The 27,435-nt window shown below is 38.4% G+C and overlaps 1 protein-coding gene and 1 pseudogene across 4 annotated transcripts in view; both read left to right on the plus strand.

Annotated features, from left to right (window-relative positions):
• The window catches only part of KIF2A (kinesin family member 2A), an 85,834-nt gene that overhangs the window by 23,710 nt on the left and 34,689 nt on the right, over nucleotides 1-27,435 (plus strand). For 2 of the 4 annotated variants that reach the window (XM_054487821.2, XM_054487823.2), the window contains exons 2-7: nucleotides 17,793-17,887; nucleotides 18,706-18,825; nucleotides 20,731-20,785; nucleotides 23,291-23,413; nucleotides 23,983-24,083; nucleotides 25,867-25,962. In XM_054487821.2, the coding sequence (XP_054343796.1) occupies nucleotides 17,793-17,887; nucleotides 18,706-18,825; nucleotides 20,731-20,785; nucleotides 23,291-23,413; nucleotides 23,983-24,083; nucleotides 25,867-25,962 (590 nt within the window). The remainder of the gene's footprint in view (nucleotides 1-17,792; nucleotides 17,888-18,705; nucleotides 18,826-20,730; nucleotides 20,786-23,290; nucleotides 23,414-23,982; nucleotides 24,084-25,866; nucleotides 25,963-27,435) is intronic. The other 2 variants (XM_054487822.2, XM_054487824.2) reach the window with 1 other exon arrangement.
• On the plus strand, nucleotides 3,704-7,025 carry LOC129037079 (CREB-regulated transcription coactivator 2-like; annotated as a pseudogene).

Raw genomic sequence — 27,435 nt, forward strand, 5'->3', positions numbered from 1 at the left:
ACTGTGTAGTTAACTTCCATTTTCTAAATAATGCTTTTTTGTAGCATCCTTGTCCTTTTAGTCTATTTTAAAGCAGCATTTGACAATCTTTGTTTTCCCAACTTTTCTCCATTTTGCGGTTATGATAAGATTATAATATTATAGATGTGTTAAAGAGGGGAATTATTTTCATGTTCTTGAAGGAGCATCCTTTTAGAATTCTTTTAATAAGCTGAAGAAAGGAATTGTATCTGTTTTAAAAGACCAATCTTAAACCTCTTTAGACAATGAAAGCTTATTAACATGTTTTTCTATGACTTAACTTGGAAAGATGGCAGTAAAATTTTTGAATTTGCATTCTACAGTGGTAATTGGTTTAATAACTAAATATACAATTGATGGAACCACTATTTTATGTATCTAATTATTATGTAAGAAAAATGGGGCCGGGCACAGTGGCTCATGCCTGTACACCCAGCACTTTGGGAGGCTGAGGTGAGCAGATCACTTGAGCCCAGGAGTTTGAGACCAGCCTGGGCAACATGGCAAAAACCTGTCTGTACAAAAAATACAAAAAATAGCCAGGTGTGGTGGCAGGCACCTCTGGTTCCAGCTACTTGGAAGGCTGAAGTGGGAGGATCACTTGAGCTCAGGAGGCAGAGGTTTCAGTGAACTAAGATTGCACCATTCAACTCCAGCCTGGGCGAGAGTGAGAGAAAGAAAGAAAAAAAGAAAGAATAATGGAAAACCTGTTATTTAAGACAGGTTTTGATCAATCACCTGATATGAAGTGGCAAAGGTTTTACCGTCAATGTGTTCTAAGATAATTTATCTGGTGTGCAATGACTTGGAAGAAAGTATTTCCTTCAGGTATCTGTTTACCAACCATTTTGAGTAAACTTATGTATTTTACTCATCTTCTGGAAACAACATTGTTCTGCCAGACACTTGGTCTGAATGTATGATTTTACAATTCAGAGTAATACTTCTTTGTTCTTCTGAGAATGGATATTTATGCATGTTTTCCTCTTAGTCTCTGCTTGAGAGGTACAGGAGATAACTAGATTTTATTAGCATATTTTTAAAAGTCTATTAAAAATGCTTTTAAATTATTTGGTGGTATTCTGATTGAAAATAGAAGGGGTTGCTAGAGGTTTTATCAAGAATAGACACACTATATATTTTAATTTATTGGCAGGTAAGCTAGATTTTCCTATTAGTTTTCATTACATGGCTGTATACATATGAATCACTGGTGACTACTTTTTAAAAATATGTGTACAAATTTTTAAATTATATTTTTTGTAATATTTTATAAAGCATTGATTTGTTATATTTTTAAATTTATCATACTTTAAACAAAACAGATTTAAACAACTTCAAAGGGTTTGGAAATAGCCATTATAAACAATCTTATAACTGAAGTTTTATTTTTACTAATGATTTAAGTTGTGTTGTTCTTATACATATTTAGGTTTTGAAATTTTTATAAAGGTCTAGGCTGGGCACAGTGGCTCATGCCTGTAATCCCAGCACTTTGGGAGGCCAAGGCAGGCGGATCACCTGAGGTTGGGAGTTCGAGACCAGCCTGACCAACATGGAGAAACCACATCTCTACTAAAAATACAAAATTAGCCAGGCGTGGTGGTGCATGCCTGTAATCCCAGCTCCTCGGGAGAGTGAGGCAGGAGAATCGTTTGAACCGGGGAGGCAGAGGCTGCAGTGAGCCGAGATCGTGCCATTGTACTCCAGCCTGGGCAACAAGAGCGAGACTCTGTCTAAAAAAAAAAAAATTCTGTTTTCTGGAATTGCAGGCACGGTGGCATATGCCTGTAATCCTAGCTCTTTGGGAGGCTGAGGCAGGATAATTGCTTGTTGAACTTGGGAGGCAGCGGTTGTGGTGAGTTGAGATCGTCCACTGTACTCCAGCCTGGGTGACAGAGAGAGACTCCGTCTCAAGAAAAAAACCAAAATTATAAAGGTCTTAATGTCTTAAAAGTATGAAGAGAAATTTTTATAGAAACGTCTAAAGGGGAACTGATAAAAATAATGTTCACTTTGGGGGAAGACTTGCCATATGTATGGTCATATACCACAATCCTATGATTAGGGTAGTTAGAAATAGAAACGAAAAAAAAGAAAAAACATAGAGTTTGTAATCCTAGGTATGTCAGAAACAGCTGCAACCTTTTAAAAAACTGCTTGGATCTTAAAAGAATTGATTGTTGCTTTTTTGTATTTTTCCTAACGTTCTACTACTATATTTTCTTAATAAAATACATATTTTTGTTAGATTTTTAATATTCTAACTTTTAAATACTTGTAATGAAATTTTATTAGTATTCTTGGCTGACTTATTTTGGCTCTTGTCTCCTCCATTTGCAACCAAATTATACTTTATATGCTAGACAAGGTTTATGCCAGCCTAATTGGTTGCTGGCATTTCTTAGCCTCACAGCTGCTGTGAACTCAGCTGTGAACTAGAAAACATATAATAGGATCCTGTTTTCAGAGACCAAAAGGCAATTGTCAACATGTAAAACTTGTTTTTGACAGCTCAATGAATATGTGAGCTTTTATGACAAATAGCACTAATACCAGATCTTAAGTAACTATCTTAAAGATTAGAAAGTCTTGAAATATGAATTCCATGTATTTATTTTTGTTCACTGAAGCAAAGATGGCTTAAATTTGCCTGTATGTTCTGTTCAGTCATTTGTGGCTTTTTTCTTTTTAAAAATCATGTATCTTCATATTTACCAACAGATATTAAAAGTTGAGATCTGAACTGTTTTCCCCTTAATTTCGCCCTAACAAAAAGTTGAGACTTAAGTGGGGTAAAAATGTTTCTTAAAATGAGCTAAACATGAAATGGCTTTGATTAAAGATTATATTTCAAAATATTTCTTATATTTATATTTGATTTAGCAGATTTTATTTTCATAAATTTTTGACATCTAAGTTTGGGGTGAACATTACTTTTATATTAAGTTGAACCATATGAAATTGTCATTTTTTTAGGTCAGATGATTGAATGTAGACTAAATGGGAAAAAATGGCAGTGTATCAACATGAACTCCCTAACCAAATTCAGAAATGTAACTAACCATTGTGAATTACCTTTGTATAAGTAAAATATCATCATGTGTGATCAGTAAACAATGAGATTAACAAATCAGATTTATATATAGTAAAATCTTTTCTTCCAATATAATTGCTTTTTGCCCATTCCCACTGTTTTCTTCAACATTTTCTTAAATGTTTAGGGACTCTCAGCAGTAAGCAAAACAAAGGCTAAACAAATATATGAGAGGCTGTAGAAATACATTGAGGACAAGCAAACTGTGTTAGTAAATGGCTCATACTGAATATGATAAAAGCATCATCCTATACCTACATTTTGTATCACTTTGATACTTGGCATGATTTTTTATGTCTACTGTGATTCTAACAGTCTATCGATTATATTTGGAATGTGGCTCCAAACTTCTTGCACACTCTTTTATTTAAAATGCGAATTGAGTTTTGTCACATACAAATATAAATCTTTCCTTATATAAATATTTGCCAGAAAAATCTTGCATTGTGAGAAAAGTACATTTTAGGAGGTTTTGGTATTAAAAACCAAGAGGTGTTCTATTGGGAAAATGATGACTGGGGGACTATTCTGCAGGGTTTGCCTGTACTTTCCAAAACTGTTCGTGAGGCTGAGGCGGCAGTCGCTATGGCTGGAATAGGATGCTGGGAGGTGTTGAGGGAGGAACAGTGGCTTGTACTGGGAGGGTGTCAGGAAGGAACGGGAGGAAGATGGCGACATCGGGGACGGGCAAATGAGCCTTGTTCGGCCACAGCCTTGGCTTTCAATCTGTGCAAGTTTAGTGAGATCACGCTGCAGAAGCAGTGTCAAGCTGAGGACACAGTGGCCCTTGAGGAAATGATAATGGACATCAGCTCCACCCAGTTACACACCCAAAAACTGCAACTGCCATACACAAGGAGCTCCCGTTATGGTGGTTCTCTGCCAACACCCTACCACACTGACAGCTCTCCCTATAGTCCTGCCTACTTATCTCCTCCCCAAGTGTCCAGCTGGTGAAGGACTATCTTCTGGGACAATTTCCCTGCAGAGAAGGGGTACCTGTTTTGCCCAGCATCTGCATTTAACAGGACAAATTCTGACTCTGCCCTTCACACAAGTGTGATGAACCCCAGTCCCCAGGATACTTATTCAGGCCCCACACCTCCCAGCATCCTGCCCAGCCAACATTTCAGAGTGGTAAAATGGACTCCTAAGTACCTGCTATTGAGGAGAAGTTCTCCTAGGTGACAAGCATTTGCTGAAGCCATGGGATACTTAGAAGCTGTCGTCACCCTCCTCCTGACCCTGGTCCTAATGAAGTCCCTGGAATTAATATCTTTCCATCTCGTGGCCAGCTTGCCAATGTTCCTGTCCTCCCACCTGCCATGAAGACTGGATGTGGGAGGAGGTCCCTACCTGACCTCACCAATTTGTACTTTGTGCCAGCACTGCCCACCCCCCTGGACCCTGAGGAGACAGCCTACCCTAGCCTGAATAGGGGCAACAGTACCTCCCATTTGACTCACATCGTGACTCACCTGGGCATTAGTGAGGGCCTAAGCCTGGACTTGGGCCCGGGTCATGATGCACCAGGACTTTGTTCACCTCTCAGCCACCCATCCCTGCAGTTCTCCCTAAGCAATCCCGATCTCCAGGCTTCCCTGAGCAGTCCTCAGCTCCATCTTCAGGGCTTCCACAGCCTCCCCTCACTATTGCCCTTTTCCTTGGCCCACCATGCCCTGCCTACTACCTTCCTGGGCCAGCCCTCACTAAGTACCCTGCCCGCTCCTTCTCCTCCTCCTCCCCCTCTTCCTCCCCCTCTTCCTCTTCCTTCTCCTCCTCCTCCTACTCCTCCTCTCGTCCTCCACTTTATTCTTCATCTGCCCCTACCTTACTCAACCTCTACTCCTGGGGCCTCCCCCCACCACTGCCTTGTACTCCTCAGCCCCCTAAGTTTGCCCACAGGTCCAGCCGATGCCAGAAGGTCCCAACAGCAGCTACCCAAACAGTTTTTGCCAATGTCACCCGCCCTGTCTTCCATCATTCAGGGTGTCCCCCTGGAGACCAGTAATCTGCACACCTAGTCACACACCCCAAAGTCTCTACAGCAGCCAGAGCTGCCCTTTCAGGCCTGCTCAGCACAGCCCTCAGGTGGGTAGCCCCTGAGCAGGCAATTGGATTATGGAATACTACCCACCTCGGCCCACTGGGCTTGGGCAAGTCTTCACTGGCCAATGAGTGACTTCAGCCTGGGGAACTGGAGCAGTTCAGCATGGAGAGCCCATAAATCAGCCTGATGATGGATCCCCCTGGCTTTTCTGAAGGGCCTGGATTTTTAGAAGGTGAGGGGCTAGTGGCTGGCCCTCAGGATCCCCATACCCTCAACCACCAGAACTTGACCCACCACTGCTCCTGCTGTGGCTCAAGGCCTAACATCATCCTCATAGGAGACTCCTCCCCAGATTTCTCTAAGGAGATTACAGCAACCCTGGCTGGAGTGCCTGGCTTTGAGGTGTCAGTAGCAGGGTTGGAGTTGGGGCTAGGGCTAGAAGATGAGCTGTGCATGGAGCTACTGGGCCTGGGAGGGCTATACATGCTGAGAGACCCAGTGCCTTGCTACCTGATCCTGCTCTGGAGTATTCATCACCATCCCTCTTCTTGGCCGTGTCCCCCATTACTGTCCATTTCCTCCCTTACCCCACCTAGTAGAGACTCCACTCTGTCCCCCAGATCCTCTTTGTAGCATGAACGAAGCATCCCAAGAATGAGAAAAAGCAAGGAGTTTGCCCAGGTGGCCCTTGAATTCTGTACAGGGGTGGGCCTGGAGGAGCTCAAGGGAGGGTCACAAGCACTTGTAACTTTGAACCAACTGCCTGGAGGTCAGAGCCTGTTGGAAAGTTGGGGATATAAATGGGAACCTGGGAGGCAGGGCTTGTCCGGATTCCTAGAGATGGGCATTGCCAGCTCCTCCTCACCACCCTTTCGCCTCTCAGTGGGTATTATTTTTAATTAAATATATTTTAATAAAAAATTGAAAAAACTCTTTGCAAGTGGTTTTTGTTGTTTTTTTACCTTACCCCTAACAGATGACATTTTCTATACTAATTTATCTTTACAACTAGATTGAAACAAAATGGAAAACTTTTAAATATGTCTCTGGATTTTAAGTTTTAAAAAGCCATAGAGTTTTTGAAACTGTAAGTTATCTTTTATATGGTAGTATTGATTTTATATAACAATGTAAACTTAGAATTTTCAAATCTGACCTCATTTTCTATGAATATGACTTATGACTTAAAGATGGATTGAGGCTTCTGGTTCAAAATAATATAATAAAGTTCATGTATTGGCATCCTTCTGTCCCAAACACATAAGAGGAAACCAAAAAGGCATAGCTGAGCTCAAAAACAAGATCATGGATTAGTAATGGAACAGGAATTCTAACAGATGGGTGAGGCTGAAGCAGGCATGGATGTCAAAAGTTTGATTCCTGTAGGATGATGCGGGAGAAAGAGACTTTAAAGGAGAATCAGAGTCAGGTCCACTGTTTGAAGACAAAGACTTGTGTGGCTCCTCTTAAAAATGCTGGTTTTTAAATGCTGCTGATTTGCTCCTGGAGCTAGATTTATAAGAAATTTTCCATCAAGGAAGGCAGCCCATTACAGTTATGGTAGAAATACAGGAGTATTCAGCCACTGTGCACTGGGAAAGTCATACCAATTATTGTGGCTGTGTCTGTTCTGATTGGTCAGTTATCTCACCTTTAGAAATCATTAACAGGATACCTAAAAAACCCCCATGTCTCGAATTTGAGAAACATTTCTAAATAACTCATGAGACAAAGAATCATGAAAATTAGAAAAATAGGTGGAACTGACAACAAAAAAACTACATGTAAAAACTTGTAAGATGCTGCTAAAACAGTTCTGGGAAAGAAATGTATAGCGTTAGCGGCTTAGAAAGAAAATAGAAAGAATAAGGATGGTGAATGACTTAAGCATTCATCTTAAGAATTTAAGGGGAAAAAACAGTAAAATATGCCCAAAGTAAGTTGAAAGAAGTAATAATAGCAGAAATTAAGTACATAATAACACCTAATAAAAAAGACTCAACGAAGTCAGGTTTATTCTTGGAAAAGACGAATGAACAAATCCCGGGTGAGATTAAGAGAAAAAAGTTTACCAAAATACTAGGAATGAAAATGTGGACATCATATCAGATGCCAGAGGCATTAAACAGATACGAACTTGATGCCAAAAATATGGAAACTTTATCTAAAACTCCTAGAAAAATATAATTATGAAAACAATAAAAAACTAATAATTCTGTAATTATTAAGGAAATTGGATCTTATAATGCAAAGCAAGATGGTTTAACAAGTGCCTACCAAATACTCAAGAATTGAATAATCTAATTTCACACCAACTATTCTAGAGTACGGAAAGGGAAAACTCTGCCATAGAAAATCATTTTATGAGATTAGTATAACCAGCCGGGCGCGGTGGCTCATGGCCGCAATCCCAGCACATTGGGAGGCCGAGGTGGGCTGATCACCTGAGGTCAGGAGTTCCAGACCAGCCTGGCCAGCGTCGTGAAACCCCCTCTCTACGAAAAATACAAAAATTAGCAAGGTGTGGTGGCACGTGCCTGTAATCCCAGCTATTCAGGAGGCTGAGGCAGGAGAATCACTTGAACCAGGGAGGCAGAGGTTGCAGTGAGCCGAGATCACATCATCGCACTCCAGCCTGGGCAACAGAACGAGACTGTCTCAAAAAAAAAAAAAACATGAGTATAACTATGATACCAAAATCTAATAAGATTGTTATGAGAGGCTAGGAGCAGTGGCTCACACCTGTAATCCCAGCACTTCGGGAGGCTGATGCAGGGGGATTGCTTGAGACCAGAAGTTAAAAGACCAGCCTGGTCAACACAGCGAGACCCTGTCTCTACAAAAAATTCGCCAGGCATGGTAGTGCATGCCTGTAATCCTTGCTACTCGGCAGGCTGAAGCAGGAGGATCAGATGAGGCTGTAGTGAGCCATGATCACACCACCATACTTCAGCCTGGGCACAGAGACAGACCCCCGAACTCTTAAAAAAAAAAAAAAAAAGTAGCTTTGAGAAAGGAAAATTGCTGGCCAGTATCAGTCTTAATTAATGATATAAAAATCCAGAACAAAACAGACAATGCAATTCCAATCAGAATCCCATCAGGTAGTGTTTTGTGATTATTGGTTTATATGATTTTTGGAACTTCACAAGCTGATTCTAAAGTTTATACAGACATGCAAAAGGCCAAGAAGATCGAAAAGACTCTTAAAGAACAATAAGACAAGAGGGCTTATTCTATGTGGCAAGACTTAATAATAAGCAAAGCTATAATACTAAATGTAATTTTAGTTCAGGGATAAAGAAATAAACTCATGCATGTATGCTTGAACTATGACATAGGTGGTATTGCTGATAAGTAGAGGGGATAGGGGATTTTCAGGAAATGGTCCTGGAAAGGAAATTGTGTTATCATACAAAAATATCAAAATGCCAACGAATTAAGGTCCCAAATATGAAAGGTTTTGTAAAATTTTATTTATTTGAGTCGGAGTCTTGCTCTGTCACCCAGACTCCAGTGCAGAGGCACGATCTTGGCTCACTTCAGCCTCTGCCTCCCGGGCTCAAGCAATTCTCCTGTCTCAGCCTCCCAAGTATCTGGGATTACAGACACCCGCCACCACACCTGGATAATTTTTTGTATTTTTAGTAGAGTCAGAGTTTCACCATGTTGGCCAGGCTGGTCTCAAACTCCTGATCTCAAGTGATCTGCCCACCTCAGCCTCCCACAGTGCTGGGATTACAGGCCTGAGCCACCACATCCGGCTTATAAAACTTTAAAAGAAAATGTAAGAGACTGTTTTAGGGATCTCAATCTTAGGAAGAATTTCATAGCATACCAAAAAACAACAAAAAAAATCCATAATGGAAAAACACATATTTGCCTACATTCGAATTAAGAATTTAAATGCATCAAAAGCACCATAAAGAACATGAAAAGATAAGCCACAACTTTGCAGAAAATATTTGCTATACATACAACAAAAGATTAATACCAAGAATATATATAGAATTCCAATAGAGAAGTAGCCAAAAAAAAAGAGGCTCCAACACTCAAGTCAGTACTCAAAAGGCCTGAATGGCTAACAAGCACAAAAACAGGCAAAACCTCATTAAATCAGAGAAATTAGAACCATAATATGATACATTAAATCTGACTAATACTGTTTTCATGAATGTGGAGTAATTGCTAGGGCGATTACAAATCATTATAGATACTGTGTGTTAGGCCCATCTTTGATTGCTATAAATACTTGAGACTGGGTAATTTATAAAGAAAAGAGGTTTAATTGGCTTGCAGGTCTGCAGGCTTTGCAGGAAGCATGATGCTGGCATCTGCTCAGCTTCTGGGAAGGCCTCATGAAGGCTAAGGGGGAGCAGGAGCAAGAGAGAGGGAGATGCCACACACTTAAACAGCCAAAGAACAGAACTCACTGTCGTGAGGACAGCACTCATCACCAAGGGGATGGTGCTAAACCCTTCATAAGAAATCCACCCCAGTGATCTAGTCACCTCCACTGGGCCCCACCTCCAATATAGGGATTACAATTCCACATGAGATTTAGGCAGGGACGAATATACAAACTATCACACAGCTACTATAGATAGGAAGCATCATGGCACTGAAAAGAAAAGTTTTATATATGTGGACTCAATTATTCTATATTCTCTTATTATGTATCTTAGAGAAATTATTGCACATTTGTACCAGTACACATATGTAAGAATGTGCATTAGCATCATCGTTCCTAATAGCAGAAACATAAAAACAACTCAAATGTCTGATAGTAGAATAGATAAAATGTGGTATATTCGTGCAATGAAACACTATATTGTAGTGAAAATGAGTCATATACATTTTATATATACAACATAAATGAATAGCAAAAAATAGTATCGAGCAAAAAAAACCCCACAATTCTTAAAATAGTGTTAATCCATGCATATGCAATTTAAAGAGAAGTAAACTGTTTAGATTTCTGTGTGTGTGTGTTACATTTAAAGGTGATAAAACTATAAAGAAAAGCCAAAGTATGATTATCTCAAATGTCTGGGTAGTTACTTTTAGTACTTTTTTTTTTTTTTTTTTGAGACGGAGTTTTGCTCTTATTGTCCAGGCTGGAGTGCAATGGCGTGATCTTGGCTCACTGCAACCTCTGCCTCCTGGGTTCAAGCAATTCTGTGTCAGCCTCCTGAGTAGCTGGGATTACAGGCACGCACCATCATGCCCAGCTAATTTTTTGTACTTTTAGTAGAGAGGGGGTTTCACCATGTTGGCCAGGCTGGTCTCAAACTCCTGATCTCTGGTGATCCACCCGCCTCAGCCTCCCAAAGTGCTGGGATTGCAGGCGTGAGCCACAGCGCCTGGCAGTTGTTATCTTTGGGAGGGGAATGTATGGGGTTTCAAAAGTGTTTTTTAACCTAGCTGGTGGTAGTTACACAGGCGTTTGCTCTATTATTATTTTTCTTTAATGTAGAAGTATATGTGATATAATTCACAGTAAAGTAAATGGTTAATCAAAGAGAGTCAAAGGGCAATGAGTTAGTGAAGATGAAGTACAGAAGTTTTCTCAGGTGGATCAGAGAAATGGGATGGTATTGGAAGGCCACATGGAAAGATTGTTGCATTTTCTAGGGAAAGATATTTCTAGTCCTGATTAGTCTTATTAACATCTATGCATGATCCCTATTAATAACTGAGACTTCAGCATCTCTCATTGTTCTCCCCCTAGTGCCATCATTCTCCCAGTCATCCAGGCTTGAAACCTTGTTATGCCTATATGTTGTCACCATATCATGATTTTTCCCTTTGAAAAATTTTTCATGTATCTTATTATTGTTTCTCTTATTACTTAACACCTTTGTTAACAGGTGTTTACTATATGACTTTTGAAATAAATCATTGGATGTCTTTGTTAAAAGAAAGAAAAAAATAAAAATTTAAAAAGAAAAATTATAAATTTGTATTACAATTTAAAAAGAGGTATTTGAGTAGCTCAATGAAAAGCCATATATAAGACAATTAAAAAATATTTAAAGTCATATTGGGCAAAGTTGGTTTTTAAAAAGAAAATAACATTTTTTAGAGACACCTTTTGGTGCAAGTAAAAGCCCCATGCTGCATTGGTATTGTAGGTAGTGTAGATGGTTCTAGTTATCTGATTAATTGGCAAAAAGCAAATGCTTAAGACTTTGTTTATTCATTTTTTATTGCTGGAATTTCATTTTCACTTCTTGTTGGATGAGTAAACTGGATTATGGTAGAGATAAGGCGACATAATTCTCAGTCCTGCCCTGCTCAACCTCTAGAGTTTAGTCTTACATCAGATGCTTTTGACTCTGCAAAGTTGTGATTTAAGGCTTTCTGGATGTGTACGCTGGTGGTTGAGGTCATAGAGGTTCCAATATTGAGGAGACTGCTGATACTGGATATTGTCTCCTTGATTTTTTTTTTCCTTTTTTTTTTTTTTTTTTGGAGACAGGCTCTCACTATTGCCCAAGCTGGAGTGCAGTGGCACAATCACGGCTCACTGCAGCCTTGACCTCCTAGGCTCAAGCAATCCTCCTACCTCAGCCTCCCAAGTTGCTGGGGCTGTAGGTGGACACCACCATGCCCTGTTGATTTTTAAATTTTTTTTATAGAGTTGAGGTCTCGCTATGTTGCCAACCTGGTCCCAAACTCCTGGGCTCAAGCCATCCTCCGACTTCTGCCTCCCAAAGTGCTGGGATTACAGGTGTGAGCCACTGTGCCCGGCCTCCTTGATTTGCTTTATCCTCTCATTGCCAATCTCTCTAGCCTGTCTTTGGAGATTAAGGTCTCTGTGAATTTGTGACCTGTAGTCCTGGTACGTATTTTGCTCCACTGGCCCACCTTTTTTATGCACATCTAGTTATGGTACATTAAGTCACTCCTTGCCCAGAAGGGTGGGAATACCATGGTAGATGCCCAACAATAAGAATGGTTGTGTTGGTCTTGCCTTTTGGAATATGCACATATTTTTCCCCATTGTCATTATTGTGGTAATTCTACTGGTAATTGCATGGAGATCCACCTTGGTAACTCATTTCTTTTTTCTTTTTTTTGCAACTAGATTTGATAGCTAGGTGTCTCATTTCTTTAACCTCAACCACAGCCTCTTCATTTCCTGCTGAGGGTTATTCTTCACAGTAGTCTGATTCAAATGCATCTTCCTTAGGCTGAAATATTTCCTTCCTTTCTGTTGATAAAACCATATCAATGTTTTATTAAACTCTTTTACTTTCTCCAAAACCTTTGTTGCTATAATCTTCTTGTCCCCACTAGTGGGTATTAGTATATTGTGGGGCTGCCACAGGCAGTTGGGGAAAGGATGGCTGCCAGGTCTTAGCCTCACTACTCATGTTGTAGAGATGGTGATTGATGTGGGGCTTGATGCAGCAGTGGTAGGCTCCTCCCAGATTGTGATGGTGACTGGGCTGCTTATGGCTCTCTGGGGTCCACTCTTCATTTCCACTACCAGTTAAACTCATCCTCTTTTTCATATGCTGTGGCAACCATGCAGGTGCACTGCTTAGATGTCTCTCTAAGAAAGAATTTCAGTTTCAGGGAGTGCAGTTAGCTGACAACCTCCAGTTATTAGTACCTTCAGGGCCTTTAGATTTGGGGTTGAGAACTTGAATTTCCTGGGAAATCCACAGCCAGTGATAGAGCATGGCATGGGTAATAGGACATATCCATTTTGGCTCAGTGCAGGACTCTTCTAATGGGCAGTCTTGCTCTGAAGCACCCTACTGGGTTGACCAAGACTTTGTTAGATCTGCATCAAGGTCTGAGGCTTTCTCTGCTCAGTCCTGCTTCACAGCCACTTCCTTCATAGGTTTCAAATCTGCATCATGGTCTGGAAGTTTTCATTGTTTTTTATTTTTTATTTTAATCTTAATTTTTTTTTTTTTTTTTTTTTGAAGTGGAGTCTCGCTCTGTCACCCAGGCTGGAGTGCAGTGGAGCGATCTTGATTCACTGCAACCTCCACCTCCCGGGTTTAAGTGATTCTCCTGCGTCAGCCTCCTGAGTAGCTGGGATTACAGGCGCCCACCACCACACCCAGATAATTTTGTATTTTTAGTAGAGACTGGGTTTCACCATGTTGGCCAGGCTGGTCTTGAACCCCTGACCTCAAGTGATCTGCCCGCCTCAGCCTCCCAAAGTGCTGGGATTACAGGCGTGAGCCACCGCACCCAGCCTGGTCTGAAAGTTTTCTGTGCTCAGTCCTCTTTCCTCCCCCTTTTATCTTTAGCAGTAAACCTCTTGTACTCCCAACTCTCTCATCTGCTTCTCAGAGGACTCCAAATGACACATATCACTTCCACTGGTTATTTACCTAATTTGTCTCTAAAATTGAAGTAAGGATTATCTAATTTCCCTTTTTTAACTCCCTTTTGACTCCTCCCAGTATTTTTTTAGGTCATCAATTTCACCCACCCCCAGCACCTGCATCTCCTCTAATGCCCATCTGTATTAGTAAAAGGCACCACTATTTACTCAGTTGCTTTTACATTTTTCACATTTAAGTTTGTGACCCATCTTTTGGGGAAGTAGGGGGAGTGGAGGTGGTATTGTGTGAGATAGGAATCAGACAATTAAAAAGGAGTGACTTTAGTAAGGCATGAATGACGCTACAGGTAATGCGGGTCAGATCATGTAGGGCTTTGTTGTAAGTCATTAATAGGTCATTGAAAGGACTTTAGCTTCTACTCTGTGTGAGATGGGGGAGTCATTGGAAGGTTTTGAGCAAAGGAGTAATATCTGACTTACTTTTTACCAGGAACATTTTGGCTGCTTTGGAGAATAGGCAGAGGGCAGATAAGTTGGAAGCAGGAAGACTAGTTGGGAGAGTATCACAGTAATCTAAGTACAAGGTATTGGTAGCTTGCACCAAGATGATAGCAGTGAAGTTGTTAAGAATTGGCTCATTATCTGGCGGCAAGACTCAAGCAATGTCATTTTATTTTGTGAAAGCTCTCTAGGAGTTTCTGGTACACATGAGGGTTGAGAATTTGTGTTACCGTTTATACATTTTTATAGGAGTGCCTGTACTTAAGATATATAGACATCTTCATCAGCTTAATTGAAGTGAGTAGAGAAGCATAGTGATTAATAGCAAGTACTTTTACATCTGGCCAAGGTTTAGATCCATGCTACTTATTCACTGTGTAACTTTGAGCTTTATTTTTCTCATCTTTAAATGCAGTTACCGGCTGGGCGCGGTGGCTCACGCCTGTAATCCCAGCACTTTGGGAGGCCAAGGCGGGCGGATCACGAGGTCAAGAGATGGAGACCATCCTGGCCAACATGGTGAAACCCTGTCTCTACTAAAAATACAAAAAATTAGCTGGGCGTGGTGGCGCGCGCCTGTAGTCCAGCTACTCAGGAGGCTGAGGCAGGAAAATCGCTTGAACCTGGGAGGTGGAGGTTGCAGTGAGCCGAGCGAGATCGCACCACTGCACTCCAACCTGGTGACAGAGCAAGACTCCATCTCAAAAAAAAAAAAATGCAGATACCTACTTTGTAGGTATATTTCCTACTTTGTAGGTATATTTGTTATGATTAAATGAACCAATGTGAATTAAATGAGCTAGTATCTGACATACTTAAAAAGTAGTAGCTTAAGGAAATCTGACACATGAGATGATAAAAATGTTAGGATTGATAATGCTCAGTGTTGTTGAGGGTGTGGAGGAATAGGTCCTACTGTTGGTGAGAATGAATACAAAGGGCAGTTTAGGAATACCTATCTATCAAAATTTTTTTTTTTTTTTTTTTTTTGAGATGGAGTCTCGCTCTGTTGCCTAGGCTAGAGTGCAGTGGTGCGATCTTGGCTCACTGCAACCTCCGCCTCCCAGGTTCAAGGACTTCTCCTGCCTCAGCCTCCCGAGTAGCTGGGACTACAGGCGCCTGCCACCACACCCAGCTAATTTTTTATTTTTAGTAGAGATGGGGTTTCACCATCTTGGGCAGGCTGGTCTCGAACTCCTGACCTTGTGATCCACCCGCCTCGGCCTCCCAAAGTGCTGGGATTACAGGCGTGAGCCACAGCACCCGGCCATCTATCAAAATTTCAATTTTCGTGACCCACTAATTCTTCTAGAAATTTTATTTGTGGAAGCATTCACACCTATGTTCAGATATTCCGTGCAGCACCTTTTAATGGCAAACAGTTGGAAATAATACTCCTAATAAAGGAATAAATTGTGATATATTCATTTATGGAACGCTTTGTGGTTATGAAAAATACTAGGTAGGTCTATACATATTGTCATGGAAAGATCACTAGTATGTACTTTAGTTTTTTTTTTTTTTAAAAGCAACACCAGTATATCATTTGAGAGTACTTAACATCCTCACTATTTGAAATCTATAAGATTATGTTCATTTATTACTTATGTGGATTTTTATATGAGCTCATATAAAAGGTAGGCCACAAGGCCGGGCGTAGTGGCTCACACCTATAGTCCCAGCACTTGTGGAGGCCAAGGTGGGCAGATCGCTTGAGGCCAGGAGTTTGACATCAGCCTGGCCAACATGGAGAAACCCTGTCCTCTACTAAAAATACAAAATTTAGCCGGGGCCGGGCGTGGTGGCTCATGCCTGTAATCCCAGAACATTGGGAGGCCGAGGAGGGCAGACCACTTGAGGTCAGGAGTTCGAGACTAGCCTGGCCAACATGGTAAAACCCCGTCTCTACTAAAAATACAAAAATTAGCCCAGTGTGGTGGCACGTGCCTGTAATCCCAGCTACTTGTGAGGCTGAGGCAGGAGAATTGCTTGAACCCCAGATGCAGAGGTTGCGGTGAGCTGAGATTGCTCCACTGCACTCCAGCATGGGTGACAGAGCAAGACTCTGTCTCAAAAAAAAAAAGAGCCGGGCATGGTGGTGCACGCCTGTAATCCCAGCTGCTACTTGGGAGGCTGAGGCATGAGAATCGCTTGAAACTCTGTCTCAAAAAAAAGAAAAGAAAAAATAAAAGGTAGGTTGGGCACAGTGGCTCACACCTGTAATCCCAACACTTCAGCAGGCCAAGGCAGGTGGATTCCCGGAGCCCAGGAGTTTGAGACCAGCCTTGGCAACATAGTGAGACTCTGTCTCTGTTGAAAATAAAATAAAATAAAAGGCAGTGATAGTAATTTCATAAACAATAATACTTATCAAATTATTATAGTGCCCATGTTTTAACAGTATTGAATGCCTCATTATAATAACATTGTTTTCTGTACTATATATCTGTTTTTAGATATTTAAAGAGCTATAAATTATCTTAAGGTAAATTATAGTTGCCCCAAGGATTTCTATTAGGAAATATTGAAGATGCAGATATATTGCATAGTTTCTGTCTCTACTTGACTAACAACCAGATGGATCGGTAAGATGAAAACAGATGAAATAAATTTTTTTAAAAGTATTTTATATATATATATATTCTGTTGGTGTGCTTCTAGGAATCTGTCTTAGGCAAATAATCTAGCAAGTACATAATGACAAATGTACAATAGTATTCACTGCAGTGTTTATAATAATAATAATAAATTGCACATAACCTAAGTGCAATCAATAGGTATTAAATAATTTATGATAAACATAATGAAATTATGTAATAATTAAAAATAATTATTTAGCTCTATAGTTATTAACAGATAAAACCTACAGTCTACTAAGAAGGGAAAATAAGTTTACTACATTATATATAATATCTTCTCTCTACAGATTGTAAGACTGGAGTAGTTAGGGAAAGTAAGGAATAGAATAGATTTGGATAGACAACATATAGAAGAGGACATTTTAAATGAGCATTTCCCAACCTTTTTGGAATCACATTTCTTAATTCTAAAATTTTATCAGTTTGCATCGTATATGGTAAAAAGTGGTTTTTAAGTAAAAAGTATTTTATATCAGTATAATACTTAAAACTGCTTTCTGAACCAGGCACAGTAGCTCATGCCTGTAATCCCATCACTTTGGGAGCCCGAGGTGGGTGGATCACTTGAGGCCAGGATTTCGATACCAGCCTGCGCGATATGGTGAAACCCTGTCCCTACTAAAAATACAAAAATTAGCTGGGCATGGTGATGCATGGCTGTAATCTCAGCTACTTAGGAGGCTGAGGCACAAGAATCACTCAAACCCAGGAGGCAGAGGTTGCAGTGAGCCAAGATCGCTTCACTGCTCTATAGCTTGGGTAACAGAGCGAGACTGTCTCAGGAAAAAAAATTTTGCTTTATAAATTTTTGTTCTTTGTTCTACAGAATCATTTTTGGCTCATAGTAAGGACACTTTCTAATGATTAGAACTGTTTAACAGTTTAAGATTTCAGGCATTGTATGTCACTGTGTGACCATTTATCATATATGCTGAAAATAAACTTTAGGTCTTACCTAATTTACTGATTTACTGGACTTGACAAGTAGCAAATTGATTTATGGCCCTGTGGACAAAGTTCATTCCCTGTGCCTGAGGGTCTGTGGAAATCTCTTGTAAGGAAAAGTAGTGTCATTTTTTTTTTTAATTTTCTAGTTATAAAATTGTATTTCACAATGTTTAGGAATGCCATAATTTGTGGCATTTTTAATGTGTATACTTTATTCCCACATAGGCCGAATACATCAAGCAATGGTAACATCTTTAAATGAAGATAATGAAAGTGTAACTGTTGAATGGATAGAAAATGGAGATACAAAAGGCAAAGAGGTAAGATCACTGAGTTAAATTTTATTCCTAGTCCTGCAATCAAGATTCTGAATGTAAAACAAAACAGAAAAGTACATAATGTTATTTTATTTAGTGCATATATTTGTATTATTCCTTGAAAACTTTCAAATGATTAAAAATTTTCACTTAAAGGTAGATTCCTCCTACATCTCATGTGATTGCACATATCAATCTTAATTATTTGATAAAATATACTATTCTTTAAGTCTAGCTCACACAGTTTGAAAATGTGCTATAATATTTAATTATGTGGTTCTATTGGTCACTGTGTTGTTAGCAATTCATAGAGTCAAGACTATAAAATGATATTTTAAGAGAGATTCTTTAAATTTGTGGATTATAATTCTAAATCTCATTTGTAAGCCTAAGGCACTGTATTCTTTTTTTTTGTTTTTGAGACAGGGTCTCACTTTGTCACCCAGGCTGGAGTGCAGTGGCATGATCACGGCTTACTGCAGCCTTGACCTCCTGGGCTCAAGTGACCCTCCCACCTGTCTCTAGAGTAGTTGCGACTACAGGTGTGCACCACCACACCTGGCTAATTTTTGTATTTTTTGTAGAGATGGGGTTTTGCTATGTTGCCCAGGCTGGTCTCAGACTCCTGGGCTCAAATGATCCGCCCACCTTGACCTCCCAAAGTGCTAAGATTACAGGCATGCGCCACTGCACCCAGCCAAGGTACTGTATTCATTAGGCTAAAGTATTTTAAGAGTTATTTACTTTGTCAATTTACTTGAAAAATAAAAGGTTAATTGTCAAAATATACTCTCAAAAGACTGTGTATGTGTTGTGAACAGATTGACTTGGAGAGCATCTTTTCACTTAACCCTGACCTTGTTCCTGATGAAGAAATTGAACCCAGTCCAGAAACACCTCCACCTCCAGCATCCTCAGCCAAAGTAAACAAAATTGTAAAGGTTAGTGATGAAAATTCAGAGTGCAGGACACTGGGAGAGAGCGGGGTGTGTAGATGTGTGTGTGTTCTAGTTTGAAATTGGTAGGCTTTGAAGAGTTTAAGAATTGATTAATTTGCTTTTTCTGCCACCCCTATTCATGTATATATATACATATTTTCAAGGATTGAGGTTGTCTAATTCACAATTATGACAATCATTGGATAAGGTCTTAGAAATTTCTCACCTAATTAGGATTTTTCCTGAGACTAAGTTTCTCAGGAGATATAGATCAAAACCATTTGCTTGGTGTTTGTTGAATGAAGACATATGACTTTGACAAAGGCATAATAGCTGTTTCTTAGGAATAATAACTACCAACTCTGATAGTCTTTTGAAATTATAATTCTGCTATTTGTTTCTTAAAGAAAGATGGGAAATGATAGTGTAGTTCACTTCTATATTGACTGTCATGATATACCTTAAAACTGTGCTAAATCCTCCCTAGCAGTTTTATCTTTATAAAAATTAAAAGCACATTATTCTTATGGCTTTTAAAGATAATTCTCCTTCCTTTCTCTCAAGACCTTTCAGTATTAAATTTTTGTTTCAAAATACAACTCTTTTTAAAACAGATTGTATTGCAAAGTTGTTGAATCTGCAGTTCTTTGTGTTCATTTCAACAAGCATTTGTGGTTTTGTTGTTGTTGTTGTTGTTTTGTTTTTTTACATTGTGCCAAATACTATGCTGGGCAAAATACAAAGATGAATGATGACATGGCTTTCAGCCTGTAGGAACTTGATATCTTTCAGGGAGGACATAGATAAGCATTTAAATATAGTATAATAGAAGCAACAAAACTTTGTGTTATAAACTATGCAGTTGAACATAAGGCATATTTTCAACTCATGAGTTTAATCATATTGAGAGTCACCACTTAGAGGTTATTAGTTACTACTTATAAATTGATTATTTTTTATATTCATCTTCAAAATGAGGGATCTTCTTGGAGGATTTTTGTAGTTTATTCTTCCTGGTATATCATTAGCAACCTTTACTCTACATTAGAAATAAATAAATATTTATTTTTAAAATAAGTATTTATTTTAATTATAAATAAGTATTTTTAAAAGTATTAAAAAATATTTTAAAAGTATTAAAATAAATCAGTATTTTTTAAAATACTGATTTATGGGCCCCACTCCCAGAGATTCAGTTTTATTTTACCTAAAGGGAGGCCCTGGCATCAGTTTCCTTTTAATAGTACTCATCTGATTTGAATGTGCAGCCAAGGTTAAGACAACTATGTTATTTGATATCTTTTTTTGAGGTGAATAAAAGGAAGTCTTCATGAATGAATTAGAGGACCAAAAGTTTGCTGCCTTAATCTGTACAGTGTCCAAGTCTTAGAAACTCTTATGAAACCTTTTTAGGATAACTGACAATGTACATTTTGTAGTATTCTGATATTTCAGTTTAACAAGGGGTTCTAAGCTGTCTAGAACTAATATTTTACAAATTACCCCCATTATTCAGAAATGACAGTTATTACATAGTTTTAGCAGCATAGTATGATGATTAAAACACATATTATTGTGAAGCTACTTAACCTCTCTTTGTTTCAGTTTCCTCATCGATGAAATGGGAATAGCAGTAGTAATGACCTCATAGATTGTTGTGAAGAAAGTCCTTAGATCAGTGCCTGGCTCATATTAATTTCTGAATATTTTTGGAGGGTAGGGGAAAATATATAAAGGAACTTGAAGATCGATAGCATTAATAGTAATTCATTAAGATTATAGTTTTTCTTCATTTTGTTTTATATTCTTACATGTCTGCCTACTTTTGTTTAATTGAAAGAAGCTCAGATCATGATACATATGAGGAGTAAAGACAGAAAACATAATGAACATTTTTTCCTTTCATAGAATCGACGGACTGTGGCTTCTATTAAGAATGACCCTCCTCCAAGAGATAATAGAGGTAAAGTAAAAATTTATCTCTTAATTTTGGCTGTTGACTTCTTAGTATGTTCCTGACAAGGTAAATCAAAAGTAAACATTACCCTTGATGTTGGTATTTATTTAAATTTTACCTGGCTAATTTTAAGAGGTGCTTTTTTTGTTTTGTTTTGCTTTTTTTTTTTTGAGACAGGGTCTTGCTCTATCAGCCAGTCTAGAGTACAGTGGCATGAACACAGCTCACTACAGCCTTGACCTCCCTGGGTCAGATGATCCTCCTGCCTCAGCCTCACATGTAGCTGGGACCACAGGCATGAGCCACCATGCCCAGCTAATTTTTTGATTTTTTTGTAGAGAGTCTTTCCATGTTGCCCGGGCTGGTCTTGAACTCCTGGGCTCAAGTGATCCTCCTGGCTTGGCCTCCCAAAGTGTTGGGATTACAGGCATGAGCCACTGTGCCCAGCCTAGTGTCTTCTTGATTTCCTAATACAATATGCCAATAATACTGAAAAATGATTTTGTCCAGGTGCGGTGGCTCAGGCCCGTAAACTCCACACTTTGGGAGGCTGAGGCGGGTGGATCACCTGAGGTCAGTAGTTTAAGACCCCGCTGGTCAACATGGTCAAACTCCGTCTCTACTAAAAATACAAAAAATTAGCCAGGCGTGGTGGCGGTGCCTGTAATCCCAGCTACTTGGGAGGCTGAGGCAGGAGAATTGCTTGAACCCAGGAGGCAGAGGTTGCAGTAAGCCAAGATCACACGACTGCACTCCAGCCTGGACGAAAGAGCGAGACTCCATCTCCAAAAAAAAAAAAAAAGTTTTTTAAAACGTATGGCATGATGGCTGGGAACGGTGGCTCACCCCTGAAATCCCAGCACTTTGAGAGGCTGAGGCGGGCGGATAACCTGAGGTCAGAAGCTCAAGACCAGCCTGGCCAACATGATGAAACTCCATGTCTACTAAAAATACACAAACTAGCCAAGTGCAGTGACACATACCTGTAGTCTCAGCTACTCGGGAGGCTGAGGCAGGAGGATTGCTTGAACCCAGGAAGTGGAGGTTCAGTGAGCCGAGATTGCGCCACTGCATTCCAGCCTGGGCAATAGAGTGAGACCTTGTCTCAAAAAAAAAATAAATAAATAAATAAATAAATAAATAAATAAAATAAAATGGATGGGATGAATATGAAATTATGAAATGCAATTTTTAATTCATCTTATTTACTAAATAATTTTGCAAATTCGAGAAGAATATTATGAGAAAGAAAGGAATGGGGAAAGAGTCAATTAGTTGGCTGATTTCACTAGCTAAAGAAGTTGAACAGACATAAAAATTGTGTAGTTAACTGAAGTCTCCCGTATATTTTCAGCCAGGACATGAAAAGCATAATGAATTTATTTTCTACTGTTTAGTAGTTCAGAATTGTCTTTTCTGGCAGTATTGTTTCCCTGTGTGTGTGGATGGTAGAACAGGATGGACAGAAGTATTAAATGAGAGATTGGAAGTGGAGGGACAGTCCTTCAGTTTAAACACTATCTTTTGAGTCTTATGTAAATTTATATTTCTTTTAAAATTTGATATTTATATTTAATTTTATATTCTTTTTTCCACTTGTATAATATCCACATTGGGAAATTCTCTGCTGAAGATTTGCATATTTGAGGAGCAAAGAGTGGGATTTGGAATATAGGGAGGGTTGAAGCTAAGTTTTTACTCTCTGTATATATTTGATTAGTGTACATTTTTAAAAATGAGAATGCATGTAAAATTTATATTTTGCCGGGTGTGGTGGCTCACGCCTTTAATCCCAGCACATTGGGAGGCCGAGGTGGGTGGATCACCTGAGGTGAAGAGTTTGAGGCCAGCCTGACCAATGGTGAAACCTCGTCTCTACTAAAATTACAAAAATGAGCTGGGTGTAGTGGCGTGCGCCTGTAGTCTCAGCTACTCGGGAGGCTGAGGCAGGAGATCACTTGAACTCGGGAGGCTGAGGCAGGAGATCACTTGAACCCGGGAGGCGGAGGTTGCAGTGAACCGAGATTGCACCACTGCACTACAACCTGGGCGACAGAGCGAGACTCCATCTCAAAAAAAAAAAAAAAAATTATATTTTACACACATATTTTAGGAGGATTTCTTTGCAGTTTGAAGTTTTAAGACATGGAGCGGTTTATATATACATATATATTTTGTTTTCTTCACATATATATTTTAAAGGATTATTAAAAATCAAGCTTGGCTTTGGTTTTTATGTAAATTATTTAGATTGAATTTTGTAGCTAAAATTACATTGGTGAAAGCTAAGTCTGCACATATTACTTTGAAAGCCTTTTTTAGCTTATGTCAGTTTATTGAACAGAATTATTATAAACTATATTATATTTTACATACATAAATAGAAAACCTGGCAACTTACTAATGTAACTTTTAAGTATCAGGTTTTGGGGGCTATCTCTTCCTTTTACTGAGGTTAGCTTTTACTAATTTTCTATCCTGAATTTAATTTTTTTTTTTTTTTACTTACAGTGGTTGGTTCAGCACGTGCACGGCCCAGTCAGTTTCCTGAACAGTCTTCTTCTGCACAACAGAATGGTAGTGTTTCAGATATATCTCCAGTTCAAGCTGCAAAAAAGGAATTTGGACCCCCTTGTATGTAAATTATGTATCAAGGATTTAGTCATTTTAGGCATACATGTATTCTCTCTTGGTCATCCTTTTAAGTCCTCAAAGAGTAAACACTCTAAATACAAGCTTGATTGTAGATTTCATTTTACCACTGTGGAAAATTTAACTTCTTTTTATTAGTTTAGTCTGTTAATTGGGTTTTTTTAAAGTATATTTTGGAGCAAAAATTTTTTTGTGAAATTATAGCAATGTTTCAGTTTGAGTTTAAAAATCTGGGTAGATGATAATTTGTCAGATGTTACAGAAGAAAGTGTTGTGCTCCTTGATTCTTTGAATTAAAAATCTGTGTTTCTAAACCAAGAGATGACATGTATCAATATGTTTGAGTCATTTTTCTGGACTCTCATCTGTACATTGTCCTATTTTAGTTTTGGTAAAGCAGCTCATTAAGTAAAGCTCACATAGTTGTTATAGGCATGCTTTGTCACTGTGTACCTTTTATGTGTGTGTGGTGAAGTTATACATAAAAAAAATTTAATATTAGTACTCCAAAAAAGAAAACTATACTTCTACAGCTCATCTTTTCTTTTCAGCACGTAGAAAATCTAATTGTGTGAAAGAAGTAGAAAAACTGCAAGAAAAACGAGAGAAAAGGAGATTGCAACAGCAAGAACTTAGAGAAAAAAGAGCCCAGGTTCGTAACATAAACATATATTTTGTTTATGTACCAATCAGAGATTAGATTATATCAGTGAAGGTGATTGATGTAAAAAAAATAATTAAGGCATTTTTTTGGAGAATTTTAAGAATTCCTTAAATTGATATTGAGGAATAATATAAACTCTTGTGAAAATAAGTTACCGTAACACATTTTTACTGCGTTGTTCTTTTCATGTTGTATGGGTATGTGTTAACGCTAAAATTTGTTCCATTAAGAAAAAGCCATTGTGTTTCAGAATTCTAATGTGTATGGTATAACATTTAAGAATTTTTATTTTAAAAAGACCTAAAAATACATTGGGAAAAATATCCAGTTAAAGTGCATGATTAAACTATAAATTTTATTATTGTTTTTCTATAAGTAAGTTCACATGTCTTAGTGAAAAGGGGGAAATTCTTTGGGTTTTCATTTATGCCACATATGAAGAGTGGATCTCTATTGTGTCCCCCTCAGGGTCCCTTCAGATGGTAGCAAGACTGTTTAATAGCAGTCTTGCTATTAAATTGCATAGAAAACTGGTCTTTTACCCTTCTACAGGTCTTTACATATTAGACATTTTGTTATTATACATAACTGCACCATTGTGCTTGTATTGCATCTATTACATTTTCAGAACTACTTTTCTCTAATAAAACATCAAGATTATTTATTTAATAGTATGTTCAAATGCCCTTAATCATGTTAAACTACCAGTTCAGATGTTGTGTTGTGGAATTGTGGACCTAGTATTATATCCAACCTGAATGAATCAGCTTTTATCTGAAAGTGACCTGAGAATGACCAGTTGGGTTTTGAAATGAATAATAAAACATATTATCTACTAATACTTAGCATAGATGCCACCTGGTGTTTCCTGTGGGTACTTCATAATACTTACACATCTCTCTGTGATCTCTTAATTCTCACTTCACAGTCTACTTCTCAGTTGACATAGGTGGTATTATTTCCTAGAAGAAGGTTAATTGAAAGTAAGTTTCAATAGCAGTTTGTAATTTAGTTGCATTCAAAACAAATCTGAATATGATGTATAAAAAAATGTGACTTCTTAGAATGATTAATAATTTATTGTTCAAGGCTAGGAAAGGCTGTTGACTATTGCTATTTGTATCTTAATCTGAATTTCTGTTTTGAAGCCAAATAAATTGTAGTTGGCATTCAAAAATTTGAATTTTAAAGTTTTTTTAAAATGATCTTGGCTTCTGATTCCTTTAAGTTCTGTTCTGTTGATTTGGGGCAGTTTTGTCATTACTTAGTATTTTTTAGAGGGTCAGCAAAAATAGAAAATGAAGACAAATGAATCTATATTTATACTTTGCTGAAACACTGGATTAAATTAGAAGATGAATCTGATTAAATGAATTTTCCTAGAATTTCAGCTTTTCTAGAGTTATTTGCCAGTGGTTAACATGAGCATTATTTCTCTGTTGCTGCATTTTGTAGGATAATTAAGATATATGTATAACAGATGGATTTTTGAAATAGGTAAAGGGTAACTTCAATGAAGAGTCTTTAATTTGGAGTTAACAGAATGCATACAGACTAAGAGAATTGTGTTTGTAAAACACAATTTTACAAACACAAAGTGGTTCAGAGCTTATTATGAAACCACAACTATGAAACTATATAATATCGTCAGTTTGCGTTTAGGCTTGGTTATGACAAATGGCACAATTTAATTTTAATTTTCAAACCAAATATAAATGCAACAAATACATTATTATATTTATAATGGTGAATTCTCTCTGTCTTCTAATAGGATGTTGATGCTACAAACCCAAATTATGAAATTATGTGTATGATCAGAGACTTTAGAGGAAGTTTGGATTATAGACCATTAACAACAGCAGATCCTGTAAGATTCTTTGTAAACCATTATTCTGGAACTTTTTATGCTTCAAATAAAAACGTGTGTTTGACACTTGCTAAATTCATATTGTGTTCAGCTATGTAGTTTTTCCTTTCCTTATGGGTGCTCATTCCCCATATTTTAAGAAGAAAATCAAGAAATTATCCACACTAACGCTTATTTTCCATAATTTGGTATATGAGATATGCTCCCTGTAGAGATGTCCTTCTCAAAGCAAAACCTCCCTGTCTTTGGAAGGGCAAAGCAACACTTAAAGGAGTGATAGCGGAAGACTCACTTTCCTTTCTCACTGTGAGTTATACTTTGATCTCAGTTCCAAGCTTATCTTTGCCTTGGGCTGTAGATCCCACCATCATTTCTAATTTACTATTGGTAATTTGTTAGTTTTAAATATTACTCTGGCTTTTAACAATAAGTGATGGTTGTTGAGGGCTGCAGTGGACCAGAAATCTAGAACTGGAAAAAATCCTCTGCTCTTATTACTCAACTCCTTTGCTGTTGACGAATGAGAATTCATTGGACAGGGAGTGCCTTTTTTTTTTTTTTTTTTTTGAGACGGAGTCTTGCTCCATCGCCCAGGCTGGAGTGCAATGGTGTGATCTCCGCCTCCCAGTTCAAGTGATTCTCCTGTCTCAGCCTCCCAAGTAGCTGGGACTATAGGCGCCTGCCACCACGCCTGGCCAATTTTTGTATTTTTAGTAGAAATGGGGTTTCACCTTTTTGGTCAGGCTGGTCTCGAACTCCTGAACTCAGGTGATCCACCCGCTTCAGCCTCCCAAAGTGGGAGGCCTGTAATCACTCCTGGGATTATAGGCGTGAGCCACCGCGCCCCGCCGGGAATGCTTTTATAACTAATTTGTACTTATAAAAATAATCCATCTGACGTAGCATATACAGAATGTGTTAGTTACAAAAAAGACATTTGTGTTAGATAGATGTATTATATAGAATTGAGTAGAATTGTTGATAATACTTGTACCCCACATATTTTAGGCCTTGCTCTTCCTTCATGTGTTTCACTTACTGCATTGGAGCTCACCCTTTAGGACAGGAATTGGCAAACATTTTCTGCAAGGAGATATATGGTCTTTGTCACAACTACTGAACTCTGTCATTGTATTGTAAAAGCAGCCATAGACAATACATAAATGATGGGTATGACATTTGTTTCAATCAATGTGTGTCAGTAAAATTTTGCAGAAGCAGGTAGTAGCTAAATTAGGCCCACAGGCCATACTGTGCTAATCCTTGCTTTATGTTAATTATTATTAAAATGAGGCATGTATTGGGAACAAAATTTTTATAAAAAATACTTATGCATAAGAATTGGCATATTTATACAATAGTTCAAATTATTTGGCTCAGTAATCGTCTGAGAATCCTGTTTCTTGCCAGTAGTTATCTTTGCTAGCAACTTTCCCTATGATCAACCTATGAAAATATGTCACTTAGTAGAAT

The sequence above is a fragment of the Pongo pygmaeus genome, chromosome 4 (genome assembly GCF_028885625.2).
Source record: "Pongo pygmaeus isolate AG05252 chromosome 4, NHGRI_mPonPyg2-v2.0_pri, whole genome shotgun sequence".
Classification (NCBI taxonomy): Eukaryota; Metazoa; Chordata; class Mammalia; order Primates; family Hominidae; genus Pongo; species Pongo pygmaeus.